Raw genomic sequence first — 15,000 nt, 5'->3', positions numbered from 1 at the left:
TTCGACTACATCCTTTGATCCATCTGTGGATTTTTCTGTTCCTAGGATGGCACTGGCAGCTAGGGGAGAAGCAGCTCCAAAATATCCATTGGTTGCAGCAGTAGCAGCAGCCAGGCTACCTAATGCAAATGTCCCCGCCGTACCACCAGCAGTGCTGCCACTGGCTGAGGCTTCACTCGCATAGGTGGCCAACAAATTGGCTGCTGCTGCTGCTGGGTTGGCACTGGCAGCTGCTGCAGCCAAAGCCCCTGTAGCTGCTGCCTGACTTAGGCCTAAACCTAATGTATTGAGATTATATCCATAGCTGGCTAATGTATTAAGTGCAGAGGTGATGGCCACCAGGTCATTGCCTGTAAAGCCAGATAAAACTGCTGGAAAGGCTGCCACTCCAGCAAGGTTAGCATGTCCTAATAGCCCTGCAGCAGCTGCAGCAGTTGGTAACACTTCAGCAGTGTTTGCATAAGGAGATCCGGTTGGATTGGAATTGGCCACTGGACCTGTGACATTGGCATAACTGATATTGAGACAGCTGCCACTCTGTGGATCCTCTTGTATCTTCTGGATGATAAGTTCAACAGCTTTTCGGTTTTGTTCAGGTTCTCCACTCACAGTGACAACCCTCTCTTGCAAGTTGATCCCATCAGGTTTCTGGGAAAGCTGCACCCAAGCCCCTGACTGCTCCATTATAGCCTTCACTGTAGCACCTCCCTTCCCTATTATCAGACCTGCTGTGCTGTTGGGAACTATAATCTTTACCTGTAATTAAAAAAAATATATATAAATAATACTTCTGCTTTGTGCATATATACTATAATACTTTGCTACCTATAACAGGCAGGAAAAATGAAGCAAATTAGTTAACTACATTTTAAGGAAAGTGGTTAAAAAAATCATGAGTAATAAAAGTGTAGCTCGTTAAACTGTTTAATGCTTTGCAATAGTTTTACATGTACAATACAAAGGATTTCTAAAGTAATAGAAACCATTCCACAAAACACTTTACCTTTAACTTAGCACATTTCAGACCAAGAGATTTAAACAAATGCAGATATTAAGCTAGTGAGGAAGGAATATCTGAGATCGTATCTAACTGAACATTTTCATTCTGTATGTTTTCTTCCAATTTAATATAGCAGACCAATCTCCCTGACAATTTGTCTAATGTCCCTTTCTTTATAAATTTAAACACCATCATGATCATAAATGCTAGACAAAATATAGAAAGGAATATTAAATAATATGTTTGGGTTCAAATACAACATAATATTAATTGTTCATACTTTTATTCTCACAACTACATAGCAGTGTGTTATGTAGTATAACATAATATTCATACTATATGAATGTAACTGCACCACTCTGAAGGCACACTTGAAAGATAAAATTTGTTTAATGAATACAATATGCCATTTTTACATGTTTTACTACTTCTGAAATGTCTTCAAAGCTTTCCTGAAAAAAAGCTTATTTTACTTTCATTTAAAGAAGTTGTATACTGATGTGACTTTACTGACTTCAATGGATTTATTAACGTTGCTGTGCTTTGAAACTGAGACCAAAATACTTATAAATTAGACATAGTTTATATATGAGTGTCTCTTTGTCTTATAATACACATCTTTAAAAAATGTATTTTGAGCATTTAATACACCATATGTCTTTCAGTATTGTATTCACTTTACAACTTCTCTAAACAAACATATATACCCACTGGCATGCTGATCACTATTTATTCATCGATCAAAGGAAGTAACAGTCAACAGAAAATTGGGGATAACAGGTTACCAAAATCTGTCATGCCAATCTCATCATCTATAAAAATGTGTTAAGATATAAACATTTAAAGTTTAAAGTGATTTTCATTGCCCTGGCTTTACCAACTTCTTATTTCAAACAGCTAATTTTCAAACAAATAAGCTTCTTCTAGTCTATTCATCCATCTGTTTAAGGTATTTATAGATAACCAGTCACCTATTGTTACAATGCATCAGGGCCAAGGCAAGCATTTAAAAAAATATTAAAAGTCCAATACATTTCTGAAATGGAGAATGAATGGTTAATTTTTTTCCAATGTATAACACATGCACAGTCAAAACAGTAATTTAAAATGACAGACTCATTTCTGGGGTTCCCCCCCCTCATATTTGAAGTTCCTAACTTGTTATAATTTCAGTTATAGTTCAGCAGTGTTCTTCTGTACCACAACAAAAAGTTATGGAAAATTACATAAAAAAAAAGCTTTACACTCTTACTTATGCTGAAAGTGACCTGTAAATATTTTATTAAAAAAACCCCCACAAACCAAAACAAGTTAGGTAAAAAAGTTGCTAAATATCAAGAAACATTTCATTAAGTAGGGAGAAGCTAAGGGAACAGAGAACCCCTTAGTTTTATTCCAGCTGATACCACTAACAGACTGTGTGACTTCAGTCAAGTCACTGAACTGCTCTCTGACTTGGTTTCCCTCTATAAATGAACATATTCACATCTGAAACATGATTTGGAATCTAGAGATATAACACACTACATAGTTGCTTAGTATTATAAATACACATTGTTTAGCTGAACTTACTTATTTTTGTTTTGATATCCTGAAATCTAAACTTATGGGCTGTTCCAGGAACATAGTCAACCAGAAAGACTCCATAGTGGCATTTCTTTTAGCATATGGGATGATTTTAAAGGTTTATGGTTTTGTGACATACCATCTCCCCCCCACCTCCCTGACTCAAGTGATTTATGACATACTAGAAGCTCCTTTGCACTTTGAAGTATTACAACAAAGGAGGATCTGGTAATTAACTAAGATATCATGGAATAAAAATGGAATACACCGATAGAGATTTTGGCGGCTGATACTGATAGCTGATTTTTAAGGAGGTATATTGGCCAATACTGATCTGATTTCTGATGCGCAGATATTCAGCTTGAAAAGCTGCACCCAGCTGGTAAGTCTGGTGTAGTGGAAGGCAAGGGAAGGGAAGCAGGGGGACAGATCAAGGCCTCTGCAGTGAGGGAGGGAATGGGTCTGGGGCAGGTGTTGACCAGCTGGGGAGGGGAGGGGTGCAGGACAGAGCTGCAAGTGGGGCGCGCTGCAGCTGCGGGTTGGGGCCAGGGTGGTCCAGGACAGAGGCACAGCTCATCGGGGGTGGGGGGGCGGCGCAGGAAGGTGGGGTAGGCGGTTCCAGCCACTGCATGTGGCTTATCTGGTGCTCATCTGGTGGCTCCTGCCACTTGTCCAGGAGGGCATGGGGGGACACATGTGCCCATCGACCTGTCCGGCCAGGAACAGCCCTGCCCCAGCCTGCCCTGCAATGATGCAGGGTCACACGCCCCCCTGTGCACTCCAGGATGAGTGGTAGGAGCAGCAGTGGGAGCTGCCAGACAAGCACTGGACGAGCTGTATGCAGCAGAAGTATTGGCCCCCCACTCCCTTCCTGCATCCCCCGATGAGCCATTCCTCTGTCCCATGCCTGCCCCAGCTGGGCAGCCCCAACCCGAACCCCACATCCTCCCTCACTGTGGAGGCCTGAACTGCCCCCCCACCCCTCCCCTTCCACCACACCAGGCTTACCAGCTGTGTGCAGCTCTTCATGCTGCTGGCTGTGCTCCTTACTGCCTACATGCTGCACTGAGGCTGCGCACATGCATGGGCATTTATCAGACAAATTATGAGCTGCATTAGGCCTATTTCTGATACAGAAACATTTCTTTATATCAGTGCCAATCTTATATTGGACCAATGTATCGGTGTACCTCTAAAAATGAAGGATGTAGACAAAAAACTATACTAACCTCAAAACCCAAACAAAAGCCAGAACAAAATCCTACACATTGGCATGTCTACACATGTGCTGTAATGTGCATTAAAGCATCATGTAAAACACCATGGTATTTCAAGTGCATTAAAATAGGTTAATGTGCATTAAGCATTACTTAAAAATGGTGTGATTTAGTTAATGCGCATTTTCCTAGTACCTCACAATGGAGTTACTAGATTTAATGCACATTAACCAAAGTACATTAATGCACACGTAGACGTGCCCATTTGAACATTTTTAGGCCACTGCTTTCATAAGATACTAGTAAAGCTTCTAGATTCTTATAAGAAACTAGGTTTGTTTAGATACATTTTATGAGCATGTTTCAGTTGCGAGTGTTTTACTATTTGCATACCCAGTATCTAAGTCAAGCTGTTTTTTTTAAGTCTGTTTTTACATACATCAACATGTTTCATACTTCATAAGCTGTGGGTGAATTTTCACAAGCAATTTTTCTTTTCATAGTCTTATTTGGAACTATTCAATTAGCCTGAAGATGTATTTCTTTAAGACAAAAAATAGATATTTTTACAGGAATTTTCTACCTTTGCAGCTGCAAATTTCAAGCTTTATACAGATACACTTCAGGGGTACTTTATTCACTTCCAAGTGTTATTTCACTCTGAAAAGTGAGAACTAATCTGTAAGTAGCATTGAGGAATTCCATATCCATTTTTTTTTTGTAATTGCTTTTTCCATTTTCCAGCTCTGCAAAATAAGCCTGGAATCTGTAAGACAAACTGAATTCATTCTAGATTTTTGCATTACTACCAATGTTAGAAATTCTTCAGACAGAATCCTGCTCTCAGTCACAACATTATTGTTGTAAGTGGATTGTGCAGGTGACACTGACACCCAATTTGAAGTCAGTGATCTTATACACGTACTCTTGTAATTGGAATTTATTTTAATTATTCTGAATCCAGTAAGCTCTAGTACCATTAGACTTAATTTGCAGGATTAACTGTAAAAAAGCTGTAATTCTTTGTTTTAGTCAGAAGTGAGACGATGGATCTCTGACTGCACAAACATACAAAGCAAGTAGATTTGCTGAGTGACAAGGTATCTTTTTATATTCACTTTTCAAAGTAAAACTACACCTTCAGTTCAGCAGTGACAATGACATTCTAACATTGTAAGATATTCAAGGCAAAATGAAAGATGTGAAGGGGGGAACAAAATTGTTTTGTACTCAGCAATATAAGGTTAATACATATTATGACACTATGATTAAAAAATAAATATAACATTAATTGGACCCTATAATTACAAAAAGTGTGTACATTTTTCACCTGAAGTAGCATAAATATTAAATATAAATTTATTTTAGAAATACTTGATCACTTGTTATTAATTGGCAAACAGTCTTTAGATAATCATTCTTGGTGAATAATTTACCTTTTCTGGATGTACATTTCACAAATTAGATTAAAAGATGAATCAAACGTTGCATTCAGATGGTTCCACACTATGATTTGAAAGAAAACTCTCACATATCAAATTTACCCTCCCTCCCAATGTCTGTCATTCAACTGTCATTAGATGCAGTATGTGTTCAGTCATGAAAACCAACAATTGATTGAATGCAGCCCATGCTAAGCATGTATATAAAATGGCTGGCCTATACTGGGCAAACACTGATGGGAACTTTTTTAATTTTATGTGAGACTCTTAAAAAATAGACAGTTGCTCCCCCAGGAGGAAATAAGCACCAGGTCTGGAGGTACTGCAATACCAGGCCAGCACCTGTAGAGGCCAGAGCAAGCTCTGACATCCTTCCCTGGTGCCAAGAATCTTGATGGAAATATGGGAACCTTTTTTTTCTTTCTTGGCCCTTAAAAAAAAATGGCCAGATGTTCCCTCCACAGGGAACTGGAGCAGAGTCTGGAGGTACTGCTATACTGGGCCGGCAGCAGGAGGGCCAGAATCAGCCATGACACCCACCCCTCCCCTCTTTGGTGCCAAAAATGCTTGATCTTGATCACAAGGCCAAGATGCTGATGGGAATGTACCATAAGGTGAGGTTAGCCCATCTAAATAAGAGAGTGCTCATTGTGCTCAGCCCCTTCAATGCCAACTCTTTTTCAACTCATGATGAATCACTACATCAAATACATTTAGACTTCCTCTTCAATCCCAGAGCTGAGTATTTCTTTCCCATTACCAGTGATACCTGTTTCTTCAAAAGTCTTCCATATCTGGCAAACATCACTAAATGTCTATGTAGCTGAGAGACTCTGTCACACTCCCTTTCTCAGACTGCTGCATGATATTAGTGTGGCCCTGCCCTCTATGGGGTTGAGGGGGACAAGGCAGCCCTGTACCTCATCTTCATATACATGTTTGGAGGGTCCCAGGACTTGTGACAAGAACACCTGGTTCCAGTCATGAGTGGGGGGCTAATTAGCACATGGATCTTTTGTCGGGGAGGGGGTGGTCTCTGGGGTACAGACACATACTGAGTAGTGCTGGGCTGTGGGATCACCATGACTTGAAATACTGTTGATTGCAGGAGTTCAGCCAATGAAGTATGTGATAAGTCTGCCTTTTGGCTCTGGATTAGTGTCATGCATGTACTATGCATTAGTAGATACAAACGGGCTACTCAAAAGTGTGTTTATGGAGTACCTGTGCTGAAACTTTAAGCAGTTGGCAACAAGTTAAAATGAATCTATTCCAAAATAACTTATCCATAATATTTGCATATATGCACACTACTATGGGTAAGTTTATTTCAAAGTCAGTGGGGGGGTTTTGGTCCCTATATTTCAAATTAATCGGCAGGGGGGGCAGGGGGTATGGATGCACCTGCTGCAGTTCTGACTCTGGCCCCGAGTATGGGTCAAGGCCAGAGTCAGATCTTAGCAGTCTTGTGCTCTCCTCTGCATCTTCTGCCCTCTTCTCTGTCCCTTACTGTCACATACAGCTCACTTCCTTCCTTCTACATTGTGCTCCGGGAGCCTCAAGAGGGTCTGGCAATAAGGGGGAGAAGAAAACGGCAAGAGGAAGAGGTGCAGGGGAGTGGGGGCAAGGGCAAGGACAAAGGGTCCAGCCTAGACTCCCTGCCACTATGTTCTCTACAGTAGCAGTGGGAGGAGGATAAATTTAAGGCAATGCTTTGATAATTAGATTCTACACCTGGAAAATAATAACCAATTTTTATATTTTCTATATTTGGAATCTAATTATTGAGAGGAAAATATATTCAAGTAAATATGGTATATAATATGAAAAAAATGGGGTAAAAAACAAGAAAGTTCAAATGGCTTTAAAACTGCAATATCACAAACTGTTTCCCTTAAAAGAAATAATTCATGGGTGAGATGCTGTGCTCATTGAAATCAACAGCAAAAGTTCCTTGACTTCAGTGGGGAGGCAGAATTTCACCCTACGCTGTTGTATCACTGCTTTAAAAAGTTCCTTATTTTGTAATTTAAGGCCTTCTGATACATTAGTCAAAAACCAAAAACCATTCTATCTATAAACATTTTTAAATGTAGACTGAAGTTTTTAAAGTTTATGTGGTGAATTTTAGTGGATATGAGAAAAGAAGAAATAGAAAAGCAGCAGAAGGGAAAGAGAAATATAATGTCACAGGTTATTACAGGGGTGGCAGCGTGGCTAGAGTGACAAAGTGTTACTTTTTTATTTTCAGAACACAAAACTGTACATAGCCATGTAACAAACTTAAAAAGGTGCAAGCATCTCCTTTGAAAACAATAAAAAGATTGAGAACCATTACTCCAGATAATATTCATCTTCCTACTATCAGCCAGTTTTCTGTCAACTTCCTGTACGCACTTGTTTCTTCACTTCTATTTTTAGACTGCAAACTCTTCAGGACTGGAACTCCCTTTTTGTATATACCTGTGCAGAGTCCAGGTTAATGGGGCCCAGGCCTTGATGTGACAGTACAATATAAAACAATACAAATATTAAATCTATTTCTGATTTCTTCTCTTGTTTTTGCCTCTAATTTGCAAGACTAGCTACTATTCAAAGAAGGATATCATAGATCTCCTACTGCTTTTGTGCAAGTGGAAACAGAACTAAAATTCTATCTACCTGGTTCCTTTTGCCAGAATATCTGAGCACCCAGAAGTTTTTAATGCATTTATCCTTATAATACAATGGTGAGACACAGAAATGTATTATTCATTCATTAGTTTTACAGAAGGGATACAAAAGATAGAATACGGTCTAAGTCTTCTGCATGGGGCTGCCAGGCGGGTGGCTTTGAACTTGCTGAGGGAGGGGAGCAGATTCACTTCCTTTGCCCAGCACTTGCAGACCCCCCAGACAGCTCAGCCTGGCTCAGGACCTGGGCTGCCCCAATCCCCATGACAATTAGCTAACTGTCAGCATCTGGACCAGGAGAGCCTGAGCTCTTGAACTGGGCCGAGGCTCCCACCATCCTGATGCAGACAATCAGTTATTCATCAGTACAAGAACGAGACAAGTGACACACTTGATTTAAACCACCATACAAAAGTAGCCACAAAGATGTTTCACATACAATATAACGTGGAACATTTTTGTACTGGTTTTAAAATTGGCGTGATCAATATATTAATTGTGCAATAAATGTACCATTTGCCAGGCCCTACTAGGTACTGTGCAATGATATTTCACACTGCTTGAGTTCCTGAAAGCCCATTACCTACTTCTGTAATGTACCATCATCTTAACCTTAAGACTAAGGCCATAGACAGACTTTCATTCAATGAGTAAAAAAATATCAAATATGCTTACTTATAGGAAAATAACCCTGGAGATGTTGCATACATGTATTCCAGCCTCTTTGTTGGATGGCTACACAAGTGAGCTCTTCTGCCAAGGGGCACTAGAGGGCTGCTCCCAGAGCCACCCCAGCCTTTAATGGACCCAATTAGTTGACAGCCTGCCCTCTCCCCTGCCTGGGAAGTTGTCAAGTGGCAGTTGACAGCTGTGGAAAAGCAGATGCCACAGGCAGTCCCTAGAGGGTTCCAGCTCTGGGAGAATGCCACTGCCTTATCCTATCAATCAGCTGCCTCCTAGTTCCTTTAGCACAGCAATTTCCAAAGGGTGCCCTGAGGCACACTAGTGTTCTGCGAGACCAACAGAAGCATGCTGTGAGATGCCCCTGTATGAGGAGGTAAATGCTCTCCTCCCTTGTCCGGCACCCTGAGCCTGCCCCAGCCTGCAGCTGATCCTACCTTCCCCCACCATTCCTTATCCTCAGGAAGCCCCTGTGACCCCCACCCAACACTCCCACCAGCACGCTTTCTTACACGTGGGTGGGGAGGCAGATACAAAAATGGAACCAAGTTTTGAAGTCCAGCTAATATCCCCCACAACTCTCATGCTTCCAGAGCTGGCAAGAGGGGTCATGGGGATGGTCACTGGTGTGAGATTGCAGAAGCAGCTGCAGCAGCAAGGGGCTGCCTTCGCCTCCTGAGGTACACACCAGTGGTTGAGAGGGGGCAGGCAGTGAAAAGAGCAGGGCACAGCAGGGTGAAGTCCTTCCTACTGCCCTTAAGTGGCATCAGCTAGATCAGTGATTCTCAAATGTTTTAGCCTCAAGGCCCCCTCCATATCTTTTTAAAATTTAGATCTATCTCAGTGATTTTCAATTGGCTGCCACAATATTCAACAAAGCTGTGGACTCCTTTTTTTTTTTAACAGTACAACTCAGCACTAGTATGATCATCTCCGGCAGGAGAATTCTAATATAATAAAGGGCTTAGTCAGTCTGTCTGTCTGTAATGCTCCTGGGGCACTCTGATTGGTTACTGAAACAACCAGAGTGCTCTAAGAGCGTTCTGGACAGAAGGTGGTGGTGGCGCGGCAGAGCGCTGCCACAATGGTTGGGAAGGAAGGGAAAGAGCAGGGGTTGCTCTGCTTCCTGGAAGTGGCAGTGGCACAGGCCGAGGGGGATGGAGGGAATGGCAGGAAAAGTACCCCCCCCACACTTCTGGGAAGTGGCGGCAGCACAGGGTGGTGCATGGTGCTGCTATGTCCCTACCTGCCACATCCCGCAATCATTCCTGACAGGCAACTGGCCAGTGGAATATATTATATATTTCGGGAAAAAACTGTCCCCCCCGCCACCTACCTCGCCCTTAAGTGAAAATGATGAAGTACACCAGGCAGGGGCTCTTCTCCCTGGCCAAGAACCCTCCTGGATCTCCAAGAAAGTTCTCATCTCAAGACAGTGACCCTCTCCTGAGAATTTAGCTGACTGGTAGGACAGGGGGCATGGTTCTCACAGGGCTCCCTGGCAGCTCGCCCCTCCCTCCCTTGGAAGGAGGAAGGAGTGAGCAGAGGACTGTGGATACTGGCTATCCTCAACATCTGAAAGAAGTGTACAGCTTTCAAGTTAGTACAGAAGGAAAGAGAGCTAAGTCTAAGAGGTAGAATTTTTTGCAGAAGAGCCTAAGTCACAAAAAACAGAAAAAAAGAGGATGACTCACTGACCTATAACATTAATAGTTTTTCAGGGGCTTGAGCAGGATGGAATATGATTGTATTTAGGCACCTTAGACCACTTAAATACCTAAAAGATAAAATAGGACCTCATTACGAGTTACTCAGTGACCTAGAAAATCTGTGGCACAGGGGAGACTGTTGGTAACCATGGGAATACTCACATGCTTAAAGTTATACAATGCTTAATTTTTTTATTACACTAGACCAGAGCTGTCCAACTGGCAGCCAGAGGACTACATACACGTTGCAAGCGGTTAAGTTGCTGTTCTGGGCTCTCACGCTGCCACCTCTCCCCCCAGCCCTTCAATTGCTACAGCAGCTGCAGCTGGAGTCTCCAGATTCCTCTTCCTCAAGGAGTAGGGCAATGCATGACAGCACAGGGGGGCTGAGGGTGAGTCTGGACCACATGCCAAAGGGAAGAGATCAAGCCTCTGAGGGGCAGTAGTGAGGCCATGGGGGTCCGGTGCCTGTGAGGACATGTGTTTGCTTTCAGATGTAGAGGAATCCAGTCACCTTGTGCAATGGTGGTGGGAGGTGCCTGCACAGGCACATAGAGCACTAGATGGGAGCGCTCATGCATTACATAGTCTGTTGGACTGGGGCTTGCCTGATGCAGCTGCATGGTGCACAGCCCCTGCTGGTGTGGTCCCTGGGCTGTGTAGTCCACAGAGGTTTAGAACTTGGACTGCCCTGGACTAGAACTACTGCTAATTTTAGGGATCTATAAATTCAAGATGCATACAGCATAAAACTAACATAATAAAAATAAGTAACTTTATCTTGTAGTCTTTGCCAGATGAGTATCCTTGCTTATACAGTAGTCTCTAATGTATTCAAAGGGCATGACTGTGTTGTCACACTACACTTACACTAGCACAAATAAGGACAGAGTCAAGATCAAAGGGACTGAATCTATAAATGAAGACTACTCTCAAGGAGAGACCCACAAGGTACTAGCTTGTCTTTTAAACCTTTGGCAAGAGTAATACTTGCATAAACAACAAAACTATACATTACTTATAAGCTAAACATGAGAACTGCTGATTGATCTCAACTTTCAACAATGTCAGAAGAGATTTAAGGGAACTCTGAATTCCATGGGAAATGCTTTTGTGCTATTATGTTGTATCAGAAACAAAAGATGCTGATTACACAACAAAGTGAAGTTTTAGAGATGAATTCACACATTTTCATAGAATAACTGAAGTTAGAGATAGAAGCAGTTTAAGTAGATCACCCAGGTGGTCTCCTTCCCCTGGCAGGATTCTCTTCTACAGCTTTTTAAAGCTAGCTTTAAATGTTCTGAGCAATGTAACTCATCACTTTTAATGAAGATTATTTAATGACTAAATAGAACTGATTCTCTCAGGTTTCACTGCAGTACTTTTAGTTATAACCTGCATCCCAAACCACACCAACTAATGCTCTTCATCCTCTGTTTTAAATCTTTGACCCCTTTGAATGTTATCCACTGTTACCTTATCAGTTAAGTAACTTTATGAGTCTGTTTCCACACTGAAACAATTCAATCTCTTACTTTCCAAAATGTATTTCATACTAATATAAGTCAATTTTAGATTTTCAAATTTCCTTATTTCTACATATGCTATATCCATTAATTTCATTTTAACACCCCAAATCTCCATCTTGATTCTGACCCTCTTAGTCCTTAAAATATCATGCTAGCTTCTTCACAACTCTTTATCTGATTGGGACCTGAGCTTCTACCTGTACAGAGGCACAGACTGACTGCAACCTGAGCAGACTGGCAGAGAAGGCTTATATACCATACCTTCATTGTATGCAAGCTGAACCAGGAGGTTTGTCTTGGTTCCAACCCCAGCTATCCTTATACTGTTGTGACAACAGGGTTGGATTTGGGGGGAAAGAGAACAAGTTTGGGAAGTTCAGTGAGAAAGACCCTACTGGACTGCAGTAGAGAGATATAGTTAGCAGAAGGTCTGTGCTCCATTCTGTCTGCTGAGGGATGTTTACAAGTATATCAAAGTCACACAGTCTGTTAAAATTAACAGAAAGAGTTTGAAGGACTCCAACAGGCTTTGGATCAGGTCCAATATGCAGCGTATTCTAATCAGTTCAAGGAAGTGGCCCACTAGACAAATGCCTGATTGTCCCATCTAAGACTAAACATTCACTGCTTTAGAGCAGTTGTTCTCAAGTGGGTGATGCAAGACCCTTCAAAGGGTGCCATGGTCCAGGTGCCACCACAGAGGCAGATTGGGAAGCAGTTGTGGCTGGAACTCATGCTCTCTCCCAGTCTGACCCCACATGCCCCTCCCAGAAACAGGTGTGTGAGGACACACTGTCCTGTGTCCCTCTTTTTCTAGGAGAAGCATGCAGGGTCAGACTAGGAACGGCTTTGGCAAAAGTATGTGCTCAAGCTGCAGCCCTTTGCACTGCCCAGCCACAGAAGTCAGGCTGGGCTGGAGCAGCTCTTTATAGTACTTCGCTGGAGGGGTCAGCCTGGGCTGAAGCAAACCTGGACTCCACATAGCTGGAGAAGTCAAGCACACGAACACCCATACAAGGTAAGACCCTTCCCTCGTTACTCTCCTTCCCTCCTTTTGAAGCTTCCAGGTGAGTTTATTTTAGTTTGGAATGCAAACCTCTCAGGGAAGAGGAAATGTGTGATTTTTCCCCCTAAAGGACTCTGAAAAGTGGTAGTGCTTGATAAAATGAAAATACTCTTCCATACTTTTTCATTTCATTTCAAAATACCCTAGTCCTTGCAGCACCTGCTACACTTTTCCTGCTAGTGGCTGTGTGTGGACCCTAATCATAACATGGTCTGTCTTTTCTTTTTTCCCGTAAAAACAGTTTGTATCATGTCTGTGCAGGTGAAACTTTTTGGCTGATAGATAATTATTTAAACTCTGTCTCTGTTTTGTTCTATTTGTGGTCACAGCCTGGAACAATAGATTTGATAAAATAACATTTAAACAGGCAAAATGACAATAACAATAATAATATGTATAGGTCCTTTCACTTTTATAAACATAATTCATAAGTTTCTGAGTGGGAGGGAGGAACTCTCCATGATACATAGTTTTAATAACACACAAGAAAATGTCACTTTTCTATTTTTTCCTGTGTAGCATAAAAACAACATTACATACTTCATACATTAATGTTTCATGAGTTTCAAATTACATTTGCAGAGAGTGTAATGTAGTTCAAGTAGCTTCATTTATACTTCCCACTTTTTATAATTAAAAAAGAAAAAAATGAGTTGTTGTTACATATTGAATGATACAACAGCAAAAAAAAAGATTTTTCACACTGTTACATCACCTATAGTGTATACAGTGAATAAATCATTCTCATAGCTTGAATGATCAGGATGAAATGTCTTTTAGATAAGGCTGAAGTCTTAAATGCTGTAGTCAGCAAGAAGCAAACGGCACTTTAATAAGAGTAGGATGTTAACCTACTCTTTGTCCTTTGGATAAATTCAGAATAGTTTTCCTTTCTAAAGTCCCTCTATTGTTTCAACTGCTCATTTCCTACTCTAATCTGCTGGGTTTTACAAACATCTTCCAATGTCCTACCCCAAAATGGCTGCATCTCAAAAACCAGAAAATGTTTAGTTATCAAGTACTGTGATTTAGGATCCTTTTGGTCAAAACACACTATGTAAATACTTTTTTTTATTTCAACCTCTTAAGAGAAAGGAACTTCCAATGCAAAAACAATCTGGAAAAGGGAAATATTTTACAGTCTTTAAAGGCCATATCCAATTTCCACTAAAGTTTCCAGCAAAGCTCCCATTGACTTCAGTGGGGTAGATTTAGCCTTAAAATGAATTACTATGACTGTTTCTAACAGTCTGAGCTGTTCTGGGTTCAAAACTTTGAGATGGAATAAAAAAAGATGCATCTAAAACAACTGCGAGTACTGTGTGCACCTGTAAGTATTATGCCTAGCTGCTCATGGCTGCTCAAAGGGACACTTCAGCCAGGTCTTTTAATTTTTTCCTGGAACACCATCTGACAAAAGGAGATTGGTATAGCATTTCTGCCATTTTGTGTCATTTTTGTACTACCTAAACTCCTTCAAGGACTGGATCCATTAGTTTTATAGCTACTTTGTGGCATGAGAGCAGCAGAAAATCTTTCTAATAGACGGGACCTAATTTAACCAGAAATTATTTTGCTTGACTTGCACATAACTCGGTGAAATTCTACAGTCAATGTTACGTAGGAGGTCAAATTATATCATGTTAATGGCCCCCTTCTGGTCATGAGGTCTAAAGTCTAAGAACTAGAGCAGCCAGAGCAGTTGTGGGAATGGAGGCTTTGAAGTACAAGACTTTTCAAGTTAAATGCAAAATGCTGAACAAAACAGAACTTTAACTGCATATTAAAAATCAAAAGGTCTATTTATGACATTAACTTCAGTACATATACAGGGGAGTATATAAATCAAATTGATACCAGATAATATGAAAGGATGACTACACTTGAATTTGACAGAGGAAAAGCTTGCAGTTGGCTTGGTGCTTGTGACTACCATTTATGTTGGGAAGAAGTGTAGAAAATCAGGGAGATCAGGACTCAGGCATGCATTATGAAACTCATACTGTTGGATAAATGATAGCATTTTTGAATGACAGTCAAAACTGCATCATGTTTTCCATTGTCAATTTTTTAAAACATCGTATTATAATCTTGCAACTGAACATTATTGTCAT

At 41.1% G+C, this 15,000-nt stretch overlaps 1 protein-coding gene across 3 annotated transcripts in view; it reads right to left on the bottom strand.

Moving 5' to 3' along the window:
- NOVA1 (NOVA alternative splicing regulator 1) overlaps positions 1-15,000 on the bottom strand; it is a 339,809-nt gene that overhangs the window by 2,846 nt on the left and 321,963 nt on the right. For all 3 annotated transcript variants that reach the window (XM_019518933.1, XM_019518934.1, XM_019518935.1), the window contains one exon: positions 1-756. This exon is cut by the window's left edge and continues 2,846 nt beyond it. In XM_019518933.1, the coding sequence (XP_019374478.1) occupies positions 1-756 (756 nt within the window). The remainder of the gene's footprint in view (positions 757-15,000) is intronic.

The sequence above is a fragment of the Gavialis gangeticus genome, unplaced genomic scaffold, assembly GCF_001723915.1.
Source record: "Gavialis gangeticus isolate Ggan-Ray unplaced genomic scaffold, GavGan_comp1, whole genome shotgun sequence".
NCBI lineage: Eukaryota > Metazoa > Chordata > Crocodylia > Gavialidae > Gavialis > Gavialis gangeticus.
This window is presented reverse-complemented; position numbering and strand designations above follow the sequence as displayed.